Below are 16625 nucleotides of genomic sequence, written 5' to 3'. Positions count from 1 at the left end.
CTCAAGGCACGCCTAGACTGTAGAGCGAGTTCAAGGACAACCTGGGCAGTTTAGTGAAGCCTATTGCAAAGTAAAAAATAAAACAGGCCAGAGGGATGGGAAGGGCCTGCCAAGTCATTTCTCCCCTCATTGAAAACCGCAGATGTCAAAACCAGGTAGACGCCCACCTGCTTAATAGCTGGCCCTACAGGAAGTTGCTTGCCCATATGTTGTCTCATCTCCGGGCCTTTCAGTGATGCTCCCCTTCACAGAGCACAGGTGGTCCTCCTTCCCTCCCCCATCCCTGGAGCACTGTTTCTCATGGTGTAGTCCAGCATCATCTCCTGATAGCTCCTTAGATACACGCGGTATGAAGCCCTCGTCCTCAGGGAATGTCAGGGCTGTGTAGCCAGCCTACAGTCTGCTTACAAGCCCTGCAGGGATCTCTCCTGCTGGCCAGGGTCAAGGAACACACAGGGGTCCTCAGACTCTGTCCTTCAGCTAGGAGGCTTTAAAACCCAGAGGTGCAGCCGCGCGGTGGTAGTGCATGCAATCCCAGCACTCTGGAGGCAGGGGCAAGTGGATCTCTCTGAGTTTGAGGCCAGCCTGGTCTGCAGAGCTAGTACTAGAACAGACAAAGCTGTCTCAAAACCCTGTCTAGAAAAACAAAACAAAACAAAATGCTCTAAACAAACAAACAAAAAATCCAAAGGTGTTCAATGCTATAACCCAGACCAATTACACTAGTGTCCCCAAGGGTGGCACCTGGGGACCAGGATGTTAAAATTTCCCACAGATGAAGCTCTAATGGGATAACCACCATGGGGGCTTTTGACCCAGATGCTCATAATACCTTGCATGTCTTTGTGAAACACTGTTGAGCAGAGCGGAGTGGTGGGCTGCGTTCCTGCTACCCTGGCTCACGGCCGCCTGGCTAGCTTATGCCCCGAAATAATTACACGGAAACTGTATTCTTTTAAACACTGCTTGGCCCATTAGTTCCAGCGTTTTATTGGCTAGCTCTTACATATTGATCTAATCCATTTCTAATAATCTGTATAGCCCACGAGGTGGCTTACCAGGGAAGATCTTAACCTGCTGCTGTGTCGGGTGGGAGAATCATGGTGACTGCCTGACTCAGCTTCTTTCTCCCAGCCTTCTGTTCTGTTTACTCCACCCACCTAAGGGTTGGCCTATCAAATGGGCCAAGGCAGTTTCTTTATTAATTAACTAATGAAAGCAACAGATTAGAAAGAAATCACTCCCACATCAAAACACTTATGTCATGAGCCCAGTGATGTCACTTCCTTGGGATCATTGCATATTTGTTGACAGGGTAAGCCCCACTCTCCTTCGCTTGGAGGATATGTTAGAAGGGTTCACTTAAAAACACCAATTTTAAAAGTGTTTCAACATGGTCTCATTTAAAGTGTGATTAGGGGACCGGTAGGACAATATTGCATAGTTTTGCGTATTCGAGATGATGGAAGATGGTCTCCTTTGTAGAAAGAGGTGTGGAAGCTGCATTAGAGGGGCATAAACCACAGTAAAGGCATAGTCCTCAGCCTGTCTCTCCTCCTCCAACTATTCTTCCTATATGTCCTTTCGAGCACAGGTGAGGTCTTCATGTACTTAGCTCTGTGCATACACACATGTGGATGTCACCAACAGGACATGTCTGATTCATGTAGTTTTAAATCTCACTGAAGACATTCAGGGCAGATTTAATACCCAAGGGTCCTTTTTTCACCACCAATATTTATTTAAAAAAAAAAACCATTAGTTGGTGACTTTGGTTAAATTCTCATTTGACTTAGAATGTCATTTGAAATTGAGGGATAACACCCATGAAATGAAAATGCGGGTATTAAAATAGAGCAGAAAATGGATGATTTGGCTCTGTCTGAAATGCATCTGTTTAGAGCAAAATGTAATAGGATGTTCTTGGAGAAAGTTTACCGGAGGGAAGAAAGCCAAACGTTAACTCTAGCAAGTCAAACGTTAACTCTTTTGTTTGCCTTTACAACTTTCAGCCACTAAGTAGCTGGTATCCCATATATGGATAAGAATATTCTTTTCAAAACAGTCTTCTTTTCCTACTTGTGTGTGCTGGAGCATGCTCTTGTGCATACGTGTGGGCATATGTGATTATGAATCGCTGTGATGAAAGATTCTGCTTCTGTCTATTAGGAAAACAATGCATCTCATGCACATACTTCCCCAGGTTATAAATGATCTGTTTTGTGGAATAAAGCCACACTCACTCATTCATGTGTCCCATCATTGACTTATTTTAATTTTATGTGGTCCCATACCCAGCACAGGGTCTGATGAGGTGTTGGGGGTGGCACATGACGGGTATGCTAGCTCCCTGTCTAAATGATGCTGACTGGGTGATGTTTTGGACATCTTAAAAGCTATGTGTGGCATTCTTTTGCTTATGAAGGTTTTTGTTTGTGTGTGTGCGCGCGCATGCATGTGTGCACACACGCATCTCTATAGTGCCTTGTTGTTACCTCCATCAGAGATAGTAGCCCAAGCAAATCTAAAATTAATAAACTCTATCTGGCTTGGTGGGCTTAGAGATAAGAAGTCAGGCGTGTGACTGCCAGACTGCTGCTTTCACACTGGAAAGGTGACGTAACTCAGTTCTTCATGTGGAAACACTTGATGCAGACCAGAACTGAGCTAGCCTCTTTCAGGATCGTGTCCCTGTCTCCAAAGGCCCCTCTGAGCTAAGCAATGCTGTCAGGATTAAGTGAAGGGTGAGGAGATAGGACTCACTGCTAGGGCACACCTCCTAAGAGGGCAGGAACTAGTCCTGGTACAGTCGGTTTGGCCACTCCTTTGCAGGGGCACCTGGTATTTTGCCCTCAGCCTGAGTAGGCTGCCTGTGACTCTCTATGTCCTGTTTCACAGGCTGAAGTGGGGCCCTGCTGCTCCCCTGTTCTGACCCCTGCCCTGCAATAGCTGCTAGAACAATTATCCTCAAAGTAAATCCCCAGCGTTTGTCCATTGGTGTGACTCCCCTCACTTCTGAGATAAAAACCTCAGCTCTCCCCACATGCTGTTGGAAAGTTCTGCCCTGGATTAGTGAGACTGTTGCTCACCAATCCAGAGCCATCCTTCAGTGCCTTGAGGATCCTTCTTCTGGAACCAGATTGGTCTGTGTAACATCCTGCTCACCCAGCAGCAAGTAGATGGGATGGGGCGGATGCTCATTCCAATGGTGTCCCTGGAGGTCAGAAGAGGGCATTGAATCCCTGGAACTGAAGTTGTTGCGTGGTTGCTGGGACTCAAATCTGGGTCCTCTGGTAGAGCAGCAAGTGCTTTTTTTTAACTACTGAGCCATCTCTTCAGCTCCCACGTTCCCTTTAAGACCCCCGAGGCAGTAAATGGAAAGGCAAAAGATCATTGTTGACCAATAGCAGCAAGATACTTTCTCTCTTAACCACATCCTTGTTTCTGTATCCTCATGTGCTGTTGCTGGATGCTGACTTTCCCTCCTGGTGCGTGTGCTCCAACCCTTGCATTGCTTCCTCCAAAACGGCATCTGATTCGCCCTCTCCAGGAAGTTCTCAACTGGAGTCTTTTTTTAAAAAAATATTTATTTATTATGTATACAATATTCTGTCTGTCTGTATGTCTGCAGCCCAGAAGAGGGCACCATACCTCATTACAGATGGTTGTGAGCCACCATGTGGTTGCTGGGAATTGAATCAGAATCTTTGGGGGAGCAGGCAATGCTCTTAACCACTGAGCCATCTCTCCAGCCCTTCAACTGGAGTCTTGATCCTGAGCTGATCCGATGCTTTTCTGTGTGTCTGTGGGCTCAGCCGACACAGCATTGCTTGGCTTCCGCTGCTCTGCAGCCTTCAGCCGCTGCACACAAATCTTATGTAAATCACGGTTAATAAAAACTCAGGGAGAGAAATTGGGTTCAACCTGAAGATCTGAAAAGCAAAGCGGTCAACCTCTGGCTCCTACCTCGATCGACCTCAGTCCGAAATGGCGATCCTGCCTCCAGGAATCTCAGAATGAGACTGTGTCTGAGAGCTGTCTCCAATTTATAGTCCTCTCTAGGGCTGGATTAAAGGTCTGCACCACTGGGATTAAAGGCATGCATCGCCTGGTTTCTATGGCAAACCAGTGTGGCTACTGGGATTAAAGGTGTGTGTTATTACGCCCGGTCTGTAAGGCTGGCCAGTGCGCTGGCTGTTTTACACTCTGAACTCCAGGCAAGCTTTATTTATGAAAATATAAATGAAATATCACTACACTTACAGGCACAATCCACTCAGCGCAGTCTGCTCGGTTTTCTGGAGAGGTCCCCAGAAGACAGGAAAGCCACCCAAAAGCTGGACGCGGGAAACAGGCCATCCGTGTGAGCCACAGTTATTTTCCTTCCAGCTTTCTTCTCGGCTCGCTCGAGATTGCTTTTCTGCAAAGGGCAGATGTGGCGACCCTGGCTGAAAGGCAATTGAGGAGGGTGACAGGCTTTGGCCTTGGGCCACCGCCAGGCACTGCTGATTTGGGGTTCTCAGAGCTAGCTCTGCTTCTGTCTGGGCTGCTGGGCTCCCCCCATGTAGAGGAAACACCCTCTCTAAATACTGATTTTCACAAGGACATACACACACACACACTACACACACACACACACTACACCCTCACAACCACATGCTGTAAGGTTCATAGTCCCCACATACCTTGCAAACATGGCACCCACAGAGCACACACATGCAGCACGGAGTTCACAGCCACTTGATTTGTCCCCTGCAGCCTATAATAGAGCAGGCCTGTGGGATTATAAACCACTTTATTTCTGCACGCCATCTCTCAGCTTGAGGCCAAATGGAAGGGCATTCGTCATCAGTAATTTGTGGTTGCTTTTAAATGTGTTTTGCTCAGAGAGGTTTAAGGCAGCTACAGCTCAGATTTCCCCAGGCTAGGGTAAAGAAGTGGGGACTCTGATCATGGAGTTAATCATTGTCATGGCATTTTCTTAATTGAGGTTCCCTCTTTTCAGATGATTCTAGCTTGTGCCAAATTAAAATAAAAACTCTGTAACCCAGACTGGTCTTAAATGCCATGCACAACCAGGGTGACCTTGAATGCCAGATCCTCCTGCCTCAAGCTCCCGAGCCCTAAGATCCTAGGTGTGCACTATCAACTTCACAGGTTTTAATTCCAGTATGGAACACCTATTTGGCACGAGTTGAATGGATATTTGCCTATAGGTCAGCAAAAGGTACTAAGAGAAGGCCTCTATGTTAAGGGAACTCATTGGTGCAGTATGTGAACAATGAGATGTCAGGTCACATGGTTAGTACTGGGAAAAGAGTGTCTAACCAGTGGGGCCAGCACAGGAAGGTCATTGACAGTGGGAAAATGAGGGCAGCCTCCCAGAAGAGATGGCATTTGAGAAGTACTCAAATTGGTCCCGGCTCTCTGTGCGCAGACAAGTTGTGATGGAGACATCAGTTCCTACGCTGACAGTGTGATGATGTGCTAGCTCGTGTTTGGGTCAGGAATTCCCTCATGTGTGCACGGGTGCCAGGGATGCGTGTTCTTACCGTGTATATCTCTGGATGTTGGCTATACTTAATATATATTGTTATATATAGGGTATATGATTCTATACGATAACATAGAATGTATAAGCTCCTTCTGGTTTTTAAACCCTTTTTCTTCCTAAAAGCACTATAGGATGGGAAGGAATCTTCTCTGGTGTGTGGTTTATAGATATCAATCTCTACCATCTAAAAGAGGCTTCTGAATCGCGTATTTGGAAATGGCATCCTCTTCCCGAGCACAGCATGTTGCTGGACAGGTTTCTATTTATAGCCCACTGGGTATGCTTGGCCAGCCCTGGGAGGTCCAGGGCACAGGCTGCTAGTTGCTTTGGTGTGAACCTGGTGCAGGTAAGGCCGCACTTCCATGAGGGATTAAATGAAGGTATTCCGCCAGGGTTGAGGCCAGGCTACCCAGGATATTAAGGAAAAAGTCAGCTTGTGAGTATCTCAAATCGGCCTGTGTGTGTGTGTTGGGGGTGGGGTGCTTCTGAGAAGATTGCCTTAGGAGGTGTCTAAGGGGATCTAAGGACAGAGTTTATGGCTTCTAAGGATCTAAGCTAGGTGGCCCTCATAGGGCCGGATTCGGAATTCCTAGAGAACTGTCCAGTCCCCTCTGTCTCAGACAGGGCCCTGCTTCTCTCCGTCCCCGCTCTTCTCAGGGAGGTCTTCTACTGGGTCCTGTGGTTCCTCTTCCACCCAGACCTCACCACACCCCAGGGCAGGAAGACTCTCTTCTCTAGAAATTATGTATTTGCTCCTCCCTTAACTCACTTTTCCTTAATTTACCTTTTAAAATAGAGTAAATATGTGCATCACAAAAAATGACTTTTATAAAAAGACAGATTTTAGCAACAGCATACATGCTTGCTTAGGGCCAGAAGGTCTGGGCTGTGACCTCAAGTTTAAACAGATTAGCAGTTCCTTTTCACTCCTAAATCTAAAAAACTCCATAAAACCCTTATGATTCATTTACAAAAGGAAGATCGTCAAGATAAGAGAAATGAGGAAACACTAGCTCGTGGGTGTCTAACTTTAAAAACCTTTCTTAATCTTTAAACCTTGTTATAATAACATCCTCCAAACATGGTCAGGTAGTGAGGCACAAAGTCATACCCATACATGAGCTGACTCTCCTGAATAGCTCATTCTCGTGTCTTAGATGTGCAGTGCCCACCTCTAAGGCACTCTCTCTCTTTAGACTCCTGCACGTCAACACGAAGCCGGTGCTATCCTATATCTCTTAATAAACTCGCAAATTTTGCTTCACTTGGACTCATCCGGAAATTCTTCCTGTGGTGTGACGGAGGACACAGTTTTGCTTGAGCTGGGTCCTCAGGGAGGAAATCCTCAGACTATGGCCACCTTGCAGGGTTCTGTCTCCCACTGCTGCTGACGACTGTGTAACCCTCATAGACCCAACTTTAACAATGATCCGTAATGGTCAATGCAGTTTTACACATGCCGCCTTTTGTTTTCCCTTTCATAGTCTTCCTGGTAGGGGGCTGTTTTATGTTGCTAATGGACAAACATAAGCACAATAAAGGTGATCATAACTAATATTAATTATGCTTCCTGATACCAACAGATTTTATAAGATCTTTACCTTTCGTGTAAACCCACACTTGATTTTACCGTAGAGATATATTCCAAAGTTAAGCATGTTGGTACATACCTGTAATACCTGCACATGGCCAACAGAGGCAGGAGGATCGTAAGATTGAGGCTAGCTTGGGTTAGAATAGGTAAACTTTGTTTCAGAAATGAGAGGGAGATAAAGACAGGATGTGTGTGTGTGGGGGGGAGGGTAATCAGAATATATTATAAATATTTATGAAATTGCCAAATATAAAAATTCATAAAAGTTTATTTATTTATTTTTTAAACCTTGGAGTTATTCTTAATTTTTTTTAAAATTTGCAATGTATTTGTTGAAATTATTGAGGGTGGGGGATCTCCTGGTGTGGAACTTGCTTGTCATACCTACAGAGAGTTGTTTGGCCGGCAGACCTTTCTTTGTTAGCCCTGTACTTGGTAGTCAGGAGCTCAGCAGGCTCAAGTTGAACGTTTCTGACCATCTGCTTTTTAGGGAGTGGGGTACTCTCTGTCAGGAGGCAGAACACATGACTTGCTTATTATGATGTTCCCAATTTAAGGAGTTGAAATAAATCTCTATGGTAGGGTGTTTGCCCCACCGTATCAGGTTTCATTGCTCATTCTTTAAAAGCATGTCCTCCGCTGCTCATTGAAACCAACACTCCTGGGAAGTCTTTAGCCATTCAATCTTGATGAGATAAAGAGTGGCTGCATCCTCCATTTACAGGCAGGCACGAGGTCATCCAGCAGCCAGTGTGCAGATGGTCACAGGGCCCTCTGGATGTGACTTCCTCTGGAAGGGTAAGGCTTCTTGTTGCAGGCAGTAGACTTTTCCCTTCCTGAGGCTGGTGAGGCTCTGAGTCACGAGAAGGGTGGGATATTGACCCTAGTAACAGGCTCAGATGTGGGCTACTCACTCCTTTTGTGAGCTGAGCTACTCTCTCAAGGTCAGCCTTCCTGCCACCCTTCTCAGACAGCAGTCATGTCAAGGATGTCAGTGTGCTTGTTCTTGTCAACAGAATTTAATTGGAAGGCTGCTGGCCTTGCTAAGGAACTTTATCTAAAACAGATTGTATAATGGTACACAAATCAAATCTTAACTAACATAGGAAAATTGAAATAGTTTCTTATATTCTAGCTGGTCACAGTAGAATAATACTTAAAAAAATCAGTGCTCAGAGAAACAGCAGAATATATACAAACTCATAGAGATTAAAGAATAGCGGTATTGAATGATGCATGCATCACTTAAGAAATCAAGAAGGAAATTTTAAAAAATCCTAGAACAGAATGGAAAAAAAAAAACACCTAACATTCTAATACCTTTGTGATACTGAGAAACCAGGAGAGAAGAGTACAGCTACGTCTTCCTACACCACACTGTCAGAGAAATTTCAAGTTAACAACACTTTAATGGTGTTCCTCTGGGACTTGATAAACAAGCCAAAACCCAAATCAGTAGACAGAAAGAAATAATAAAGATCAAGGCAGAAATCAATGAAATAGACATAGACGATATAAGAATCAAGAAACAAAGGAAGGCTTGATTCTTTGGAGAGGAAAACAAGATTGATAAGCCCTTAGGCAAACTAAAGGGAAGAAAGAGAAGATGCATTAAGTAAGTCAGAGGTGAAAGGGAGACACCGGAGCTGGGGAGATGGCTCTGTGGATAACAGTGTGCATGGTGCACACATGAAGACCTGGATTTGAATCCCCAGCTCCAGTGCATAGGATGCTCTCTGCTCTTACATTCCTATGCCTGCACACACTCACCCACGTCCAGCCACACATTTAAAATGAATGTTTCCAAAGTATAGGCCCAGTGTGAAGCTCCATGGTTTCAGATTAGCTGTGGTAGCCAAGTTAAGACGTGTAAATGTTGGGGCTGGTTAATTTGACTTATGTGTGTGAGATGTTTTTTATTTGCAAGGTCTTTGTAAAAAAAATTGTAATAAATTTTTTTTAAAGGAAAACAATAAGGGCTGGCAAGGATGGGCGTAAAAGGGAACACTTATATATTACTATAAACTACGTGGGGCATTTGCCCAAATCAGGCAGCCTTGAGCCTTATAGCTCTTCATCTTTTATGCACAAAGCCACATCCTGGTTGTCACACTTCAGTTAGCAAGAAGCAGAACTACAGAAGCCAAAAGACACTGTTAGAACATTTAGGGAACTTCCTGGACCTGTGGACTAGGTTGTTGATGGATTAGGTCTTTGTTCCCATTCTGGCAGGTGTTAGGGCCTACATGCTGGGTTTTAAGGTCAGAATGTTCCCTCTAACATGGCCTTGGTTCTGCTAAGGTCTGGGAACCTGTTAGACTTCTCCTGCCACGTTCTCTAACACCATCATCCGAACCTGGAATTCTACTCAAGTCTGAAATTAATAACCAGTCAGACAAAAGCTCATTTGGTTTATGATTGAAAGTGAAATACAAAGTGGGAAGTGTTTTCTAAACCTCGCTGGGTCTGAGGCGGATCTCACTGGGCTCTGGCGACACTCCCTGGATGCTCCCAATGTTCACTGCACTCTGACAACTTCCGCTGCAAGCACAGGTCCTGTGAATGAAATGGGAACGTGACCTGGGCAGCTGCGGCCACTCTCTGATGCAGGTGGAGAGGCTGAGGCAAAGAGCTGTGCCCTCCGCTGAGTCTCCCTGCTGGCCGGGGGTGGGGCAGGATGGTTCAGAGCACTGACAAGTCCAGAGGTCAGCCCAGTGCAGGTGTTTCTACGGGTGGTGAAACAGAGGTGGTTGTGTCAATGGCGAGGTCACCTTCTGCTGTGACAAACACTTGTCAGAGCCACTTAATGATGGGAAGGTTTATTTTGGTCAGAGTTTGTGTGATGCACCCTTGCAAGGAAGCCACTGGTGGCAGGAGCGTGAGGCAGCTGGTCTCCTTGCACTTGCAATCAGGAAGCCAAGAGTGCTGGCACTCAGCCCACATTCTCCTTCCTATTCTGCTCAGGACCCAGTAGACAGAATGGGCTACCTGCAGTGTTAACACTGATGGACAGCTTGTCAGGATCCGGAATCACCTAGGAGGCACAATCCCTGGTCATGCCTGTGAGAGGCTCTAGATGAGATTAACTCACGTTGGGGAGATAATGCCCTGAATGCAAAGACAAATGGCTGATGGGCCATGCTCTGGGTATCTCTTCAGCCTGTCTGGCCAAGCCCAACTTGTCTCATTACTTGCTCTCGTGGAAGTCCAGCTTCAGAATGCTGTCAGGGGCAAGCAGGAGGCTTGGAGGTTGTTGTGGCTGCTTGAATGTGGAATATCCCCCTACTTGGTCACCAGCTAGTAGTGCTGTTTGGAGGAGCATGGGGGACCTTGAGCAGAGGGGCCTAGGTGGAGGGAGCCGATCCCTGGCAGGGTCACAGTCCGCTATGTCCTAGCCCAAGTCCTTTGGTTCCTATCTGCCATTTGCGTTGTGACCTTATATTACCTTATATAGAGAGAGGTGGTCCTGTCCCTACCCTCATGGCTTCTCTGCCACAATGGACTCTATCACCTGAACCATAAGCCTCTCTTTTGTGCCCTGGATATTTTGGCACAGTGACAAGAACAGCAACACAAGTCTCAAAGCAAAGAACAGTGAGTCAACGACAGCAAAGTTGCTCCTTTGATAACTGATCCACCTTCAGTTCTTCTGATGGTAGCACAGAAAGTCCATGCCAGTCTTGAATTCCACACCATCCCTGGGTGATTGCCAGTTTTATACAAGATCACCATTACCTGGCTGGATGTGAATAATTCTCTTTCGCTTCTACTATAATTGGTTTGCTTTGATATGCAGTGAGTGATTCTGTTTCTGCATTTGGGGAACTGCTATCAAGTGTCTTTTAAAAGTGTTCAAGAGGGGCTGGGTGGTGGCGGTGCACACCTTTAATCCCAGCACTCAGGAGGCAGAGGCAGGGGGATCTCTATGAGTTCAAATCCAGCCTGGTCTACAGAGCTAGTTCCAGGGCAGTCAGAGATACACAGAGAAACCCTGTCTCTAAAAACAAAACAAAACAAAACAAACGTTCAAGAAGGAAAAGCAAATAATTTAGAAGTAGTTCGTAGTTAACAGCACCAGAGGCGCGGAGATACCTCAGCTGCAGCGAATAAGGTAAGGAAGGCTGACTTCTAAAGGGCTGGGCGTTAGGAGAGACTGCCACTCCTCTGGACCTTGAAAGCAGCACTCAAAGCCTGGGATTGCTCAACCAGCTGGATTTCTGGCTTCACCGGGCCCTCACAGCCCTGGCTGCAGGCACACCAGAGAACAGGACTTTGGTTTGGTTTCGTGTGGGTTTTGGGTCATGGTTTTTGCTTTAGTTACTCTTCCTATTGATGTGACAAAGACCCTGAAGGACAAAATAAGGGTTAGCTTTGTCTCAAGGTGGAGAGTGGGGGAGTTCCCCTCACCCCCTCCCTTGCCCCTTTTCTCTTCTCTCCTTTGTTCCCTTCCCCTTTTCCCTTTTCCCTCTTCCTCTATCTCCTGTCTTTATCATCTCTTATTCCCCAGTCTTCCTCCCTCTGGGGCAAATACATCTCCTTTGTGCTGAGTACTTGGTCCTAGCGTCCTGAGCCGCTACTTATCCTTTCAATGATGGAAGCCATGGCAGTAGTAGCTTGGGCAGCCGGCACACGGCATCCACAGTCAGGATGCTGAGAGAGATGAACGCGGCTGCTCAGTCCACTTGATCTTTTCCCGGAGTTCAGGACCTCAGTCCATTGGATGGTGCCACTCACAGAGTGAATCTCTTCTGCTCACCTGAACCTTTCTGGAAACACCCTAATAGATACACACAGAGACATGTTTCCATGGTGCTTCTAAACCCTATCAAATCAACAACGAAGATCAACTATTACAGAAATACACGTGACACATGCGTACACACTCACACACACACACACACGGGAGGGCACTGGCCTGGAACTCACTGTGTAGCTCAGATTGGTGGTTCTTCTTCCTTTACCTCCTGAGTGCTGGAATATAGGAATGTGTCACTGAGCTCAGATTTAATGTTTTTGATAGGTTCCCAATTAGTCAGGGCAAAAGGAAAAAAAAATTCTTGTGCCAAGTCACAGGGCTTTGCTTTGGGATAATTATCTAGAAAAGGGAAATTCAAATTGGAATACTCACCACAAGGCTGAATTTGGTGCCATGGCTCTTGCTGGTGGATCCTGGGTAGCTTTTGTGGGGTCTAGACACAAACCTAGGTTAAGACACTCCTCTCAGCCTAAGGGCACCTGATCCCAAGTGGGCTTTCTCACAGCATCGGTCCTGGATTTGGTGTTACTAACCTGAACTCTGAAAATCTCTGTCCTTGAAGCAGGGCAGTGAGCCAGCACCTTGGTGTGATTTGCCTGCTTGGTGATTGCCCTGTGGATGGGGCACAGGCTTGGCTCCTCTTTAAAGGGCCCTGAGCCTGGGCAGTGGGTCTGGTGCCCAGACCAGCACCTGGAATTTGCGCTTTTGACCTTGCACACCTCTATCTCCTGGATTCATTTCCAGCGACTATCCGGGAACCCCGGTCAAGTTTGCTGTAAGTGGGGGCAAGCATTTAGACTGCCATCTTCCAGCTACGTTCCCTGGTATCAGCCGCCTCCTCTCCACTCAGCAGCTGCTCAAACATGGCAGCTGCTCCCTTCTACCACCTTCCCTTTCTCTCCCAGTGAGTGATTTTGCTTCGGTGATTTTAGTGCGTGTCAGAGTCCCGCTACTTTTCTACTCTATCGTCTATTACCGTTTCTTATGGATGCGTCGGATTCTTTTCCTGCCTTGAAAATACAGGGAGACAGAAAGGAAGTAACAAGGCTACTGATTAAGAAACGAATCACTTCTGTTCCAGAAGCCCGTTCCTTTTAATCCTGCGATCCACTGCTCAAGATACAATTTCTCAACAGGAAACACCTGTATGGATTATTTCGCTACAACCCCATGATGCTTGGACTGGAATCCCTCCCAGACCCCACGGACACCTGGGAGATTATAGAAACCATTGGCAAAGGCACCTACGGCAAAGTCTACAAGGTAGCCAACAAGAGAGACGGGAGTCTGGCGGCTGTGAAGATCCTGGACCCCGTGAGTGTGAGTAACGGAGGAAATTGTATCCACGTCTGGTGTGTCAGACACACTGGGTCGGCCATTTCTTCCCCTGATTTTGGGGGATAATTTTCATGAACGCTGACAGGAAATCTCAAAATAAATCCTGGTTTGTCAGCGCCTCTGAAGGAAAGAACTTGGCTTGGAGTTTAAACTGCGCTGGACTAGCTGGGCGAGGCCGAGGATGTCTTTAATCCCAGCACGTGGCGGGATGGGGGTGTGGCTGACGGAGGGGTGGATTGGGGGTTGCAGGGTCACAGAGGCAGGCAGAGAGGCCAGCCTAGTCTACAAAGCAAGTTCGAGGTCAGCCAGGGCTACGCAGAGACACCCTATCTCAAAAAACCCAAAGCAAACTAACAGAACAAAAACAAAGCTTCCCCAGACTTTGATTTCTTGCTTGTTTTATTGTTATTTTGGCTTTAATGTCTTGGACTGTTAGAAATTATTCTTTTGGGGAAAATGCTGTATTTTACTCCCTGTTCTTTCTAAGTCACAAAATGAGCCAGCCTCCCGATATTCAATCATCTGAGGTGACATTTTCTCTCAAAACACCAAGGTTACAATGCTGTGCTCTGCACAAGTGAAGTTGTGTCTTGCATGAACCCCTTTAATCTTTGAACATCCAGACATTTTTCAATAAAAAGTTATTTACAATAATACAGTTAAGGAAAAATGTTAACATAAAGGAAAGTTATTGCTTAAAATAATCAAAAGGTTGGAAATGGTATCAGTGTAGCGACTCTTAGCTCCTTTTCATATCTGACAAGGGTGACTTTAATATAAGTGGAGTCCAATGTCTAATATGGTGGTGCACACGTGTAATTCCAGCCCTTGGGAGGGACAGGCCTTGGGGGTGGGGAATTTTGAGTTGGAGGTCAGCATAGGGAGCACAGTGAGTATTAGGTCATCCTGAGCTCCATAGTGAGATCATGTTTCAAAAAATCCCAAACCCATGATCAACGTGCTTTATTAACTGATGATCTGAGCGCAATGTCCTTTCTGGACCTTTCCTTACATGCCTGTCTAAACCAAGAATGGATCTGCGGTGATGTCTTGTTTGTGCTTTCACAAATACAGCTTGCCTGACGATCAGAACGCAGAGCTAAGCCAGTAGCTAGCCGTAGAGGCCTGGCAGTGGTGAGGCACACCTTTAATCCCAGCACTCAGCAGCCAAAGGCAGACTCAAGGCCACCTTGGGCTACGCCAGTTCGATCCCACCTCAAAGAGAAACACAGTCAGGCAGTGGTGGCTCACACCTTTAATCCCAGCACTAGGGAGGTGGAGACAGGAGTGATATGGCTGGGCGGAGAGAGGAATATAAGGCAGGAGACAGGAGCTCAGTGTATTCAGTCTGAGGATTCATGGAGACAGGGTCTTGCCCACTTTGGTCTGAGGGTTTGGTAGAGGTGAAAGGTCTCTCTAGGGACTGGCTCTTTTACTTCTCTGATCTGTCAGCATTTACCCCAATATCCGACTCTAGGCTTTTATTATTAAGACCTATTAGAAAGCACACTACATGTATTTTTTTTAACCCTTTTAGGATATGGATGAGGAGATTGAGGCTGAGTACAACATTCTGCAGTTTCTCCCTAACCACCCCAATGTCGTGCAGTTTTATGGGATGTTTTACAGAGTGGATCGTTGCATCGGAGGACAGCTGTGGCTGGTCCTGGAGGTGAGAAGCTCCTGTTGCCACTGCATGGAAGTGAGCGCTGGGCACTGGGGGCAAGCGGGTGCTTTGTTGGCTAGCGTGTTTGCAGGGGTGCGGTGGAGGAATAGACCCCTCCTGTGCAACCAGGTACCTGACCAGCTGTGAGACACTGTAGTCTGTATAGCAAGGTATGTGGATGAGGTTTCTTCTTCAGCTGATTCAAACAAACAAACAAACAAACAAACAATGTAACCCTTTTTTTCTTCTAACACAGAGTGGATCTAGGAATCCAGTTGGGAAATATTATTGTGTTCTACAAATTGGAAACATTTTATAGAATTCATGTTCTAACTTAGCACGGCCCCTCTTGGAACTCTGCCTATGATGCAGTTGGCCGGCACCGTTTGTATCAGAGACTAGCGGAGAGAGGTGAGGGAGTGAGGAAGGCCACGGGGCAGGGAGAGGTTAAACAGCAGTGAGACTGTGGCCGTGGTCTCGGCTAATTCTCTAGTGCAGCGAACAATGAGGAGTTTGCTTGCAGCTTCCCTCTGCCCTCCTGCAGTGGTCGGCGGTGGTGGTGGTGAGCAATTCCTAGCGAAAGGTGCTGGGGAGACATTAGACATACTGTCCAGGGGACAGCAGACATTCCCAGGAGAATCAGCAGTGCAGAGGGGACCTAGAGAGAACGTAATATGTGCACCTCTGTCCCTCCTCCCGTTTCTTAATGGGAATGAATGACATCTGGGGCAGGAGACTGAGTCCCCTACGTTACCCTCCCCATGAGACTGAAGAAAGCAAGGACAACAGGACAGGCCGTTTCCTTCATTCTCATAGGACCCACCCTGATTTGTCTTGGACCCAGCCCCTCTGAGCTAGCTCACCCCTCCCTGCCTCTGGTCATCAGGATGATACAGGAGTCTAAGGACACACATGGACACCTTAAAGGAGCCCAAGAGCCACCTTCCCTTCACCGACTAGTGTCTCTTATCCTGCTCTTCTCGGATCTGCGCAAACCTGAGATCCGAGAAGACTATGGGGCAATAGGAACTGGCTGTCATGGCAACCATGGATGGAGAATTCATTATTGCATCCAAGTGTGATGATCTGCAGGAAGCTAGTCTCAGTATTTCTGCCACATCAGCTACCTTCCTCACAAGCTAGCAATACAGGGCTTTTTGATTTCTGTGACCCATCTTTGAGACATTAGTTGGCGTGTTAAATCATGTACATTCTCCCATCATCTTTTGGGTTTCATTAACCACCTGCCCTTCACCCCAATCCTGAGAAGATTAGGGTTTTTAATCTTGTCACAAAGCTGTGTGACCGTGAAGGAAGGATGTTATTTCTTGAGTCTCTGTCTTCTTTTTTAGCTCTCTGTAAGAAGGTTAGTAGGATGGCATTGTTCCTAGGATGCTGGTGGAGGGGAAGGGTTAGTAGGATGGTGTTGACCCTAGGATACTGATGGAGAAGAAGGGTTGGTAAGATGGCATTGGTCCAAATACTGAACTCTGTAACTGCTCTCAAGAGTCTAGAGTGCAATGAGGGGATGCTTCAGTCAGATGAAGGACAGCAAACTTCTGACAGGAGAAGGGAAGAGCTAGGAAGGTCAGGTCAGAGCAGCATCTACAGGCTTGTGCTATCTGTGTTCAGCACAAGAGAATAAGAAACAGCTGGAGGAGGTGATCCTTCCCACCACACTCACTCCCAGGGAAGACTGAGCTGGGAGCTGGAAGCC

General features: G+C 46.7%; 1 protein-coding gene across 2 annotated transcripts in view; it reads left to right on the top strand.

Moving 5' to 3' along the window:
• The first annotated feature begins 5851 nt into the window (after nucleotides 1-5851).
• Nucleotides 5852-16625, top strand: part of Myo3b (myosin IIIB) — a 283449-nt gene continuing 272675 nt past the window's right edge. For both annotated transcript variants that reach the window (XM_075984938.1, XM_075984937.1), the window contains exons 1-3: nucleotides 5852-5900; nucleotides 13041-13224; nucleotides 14780-14914. In XM_075984938.1, coding sequence (XP_075841053.1) covers nucleotides 13075-13224; nucleotides 14780-14914 — 285 coding nt within the window. In that variant the 5' untranslated portion in view covers nucleotides 5852-5900; nucleotides 13041-13074. The remainder of the gene's footprint in view (nucleotides 5901-13040; nucleotides 13225-14779; nucleotides 14915-16625) is intronic.

This window comes from Microtus pennsylvanicus, chromosome 9, assembly GCF_037038515.1.
Source record: "Microtus pennsylvanicus isolate mMicPen1 chromosome 9, mMicPen1.hap1, whole genome shotgun sequence".
NCBI lineage: Eukaryota > Metazoa > Chordata > Mammalia > Rodentia > Cricetidae > Microtus > Microtus pennsylvanicus.
Note: the sequence above shows the minus strand (reverse complement) of the source record. Positions and strands in the feature narration are given on the sequence as shown.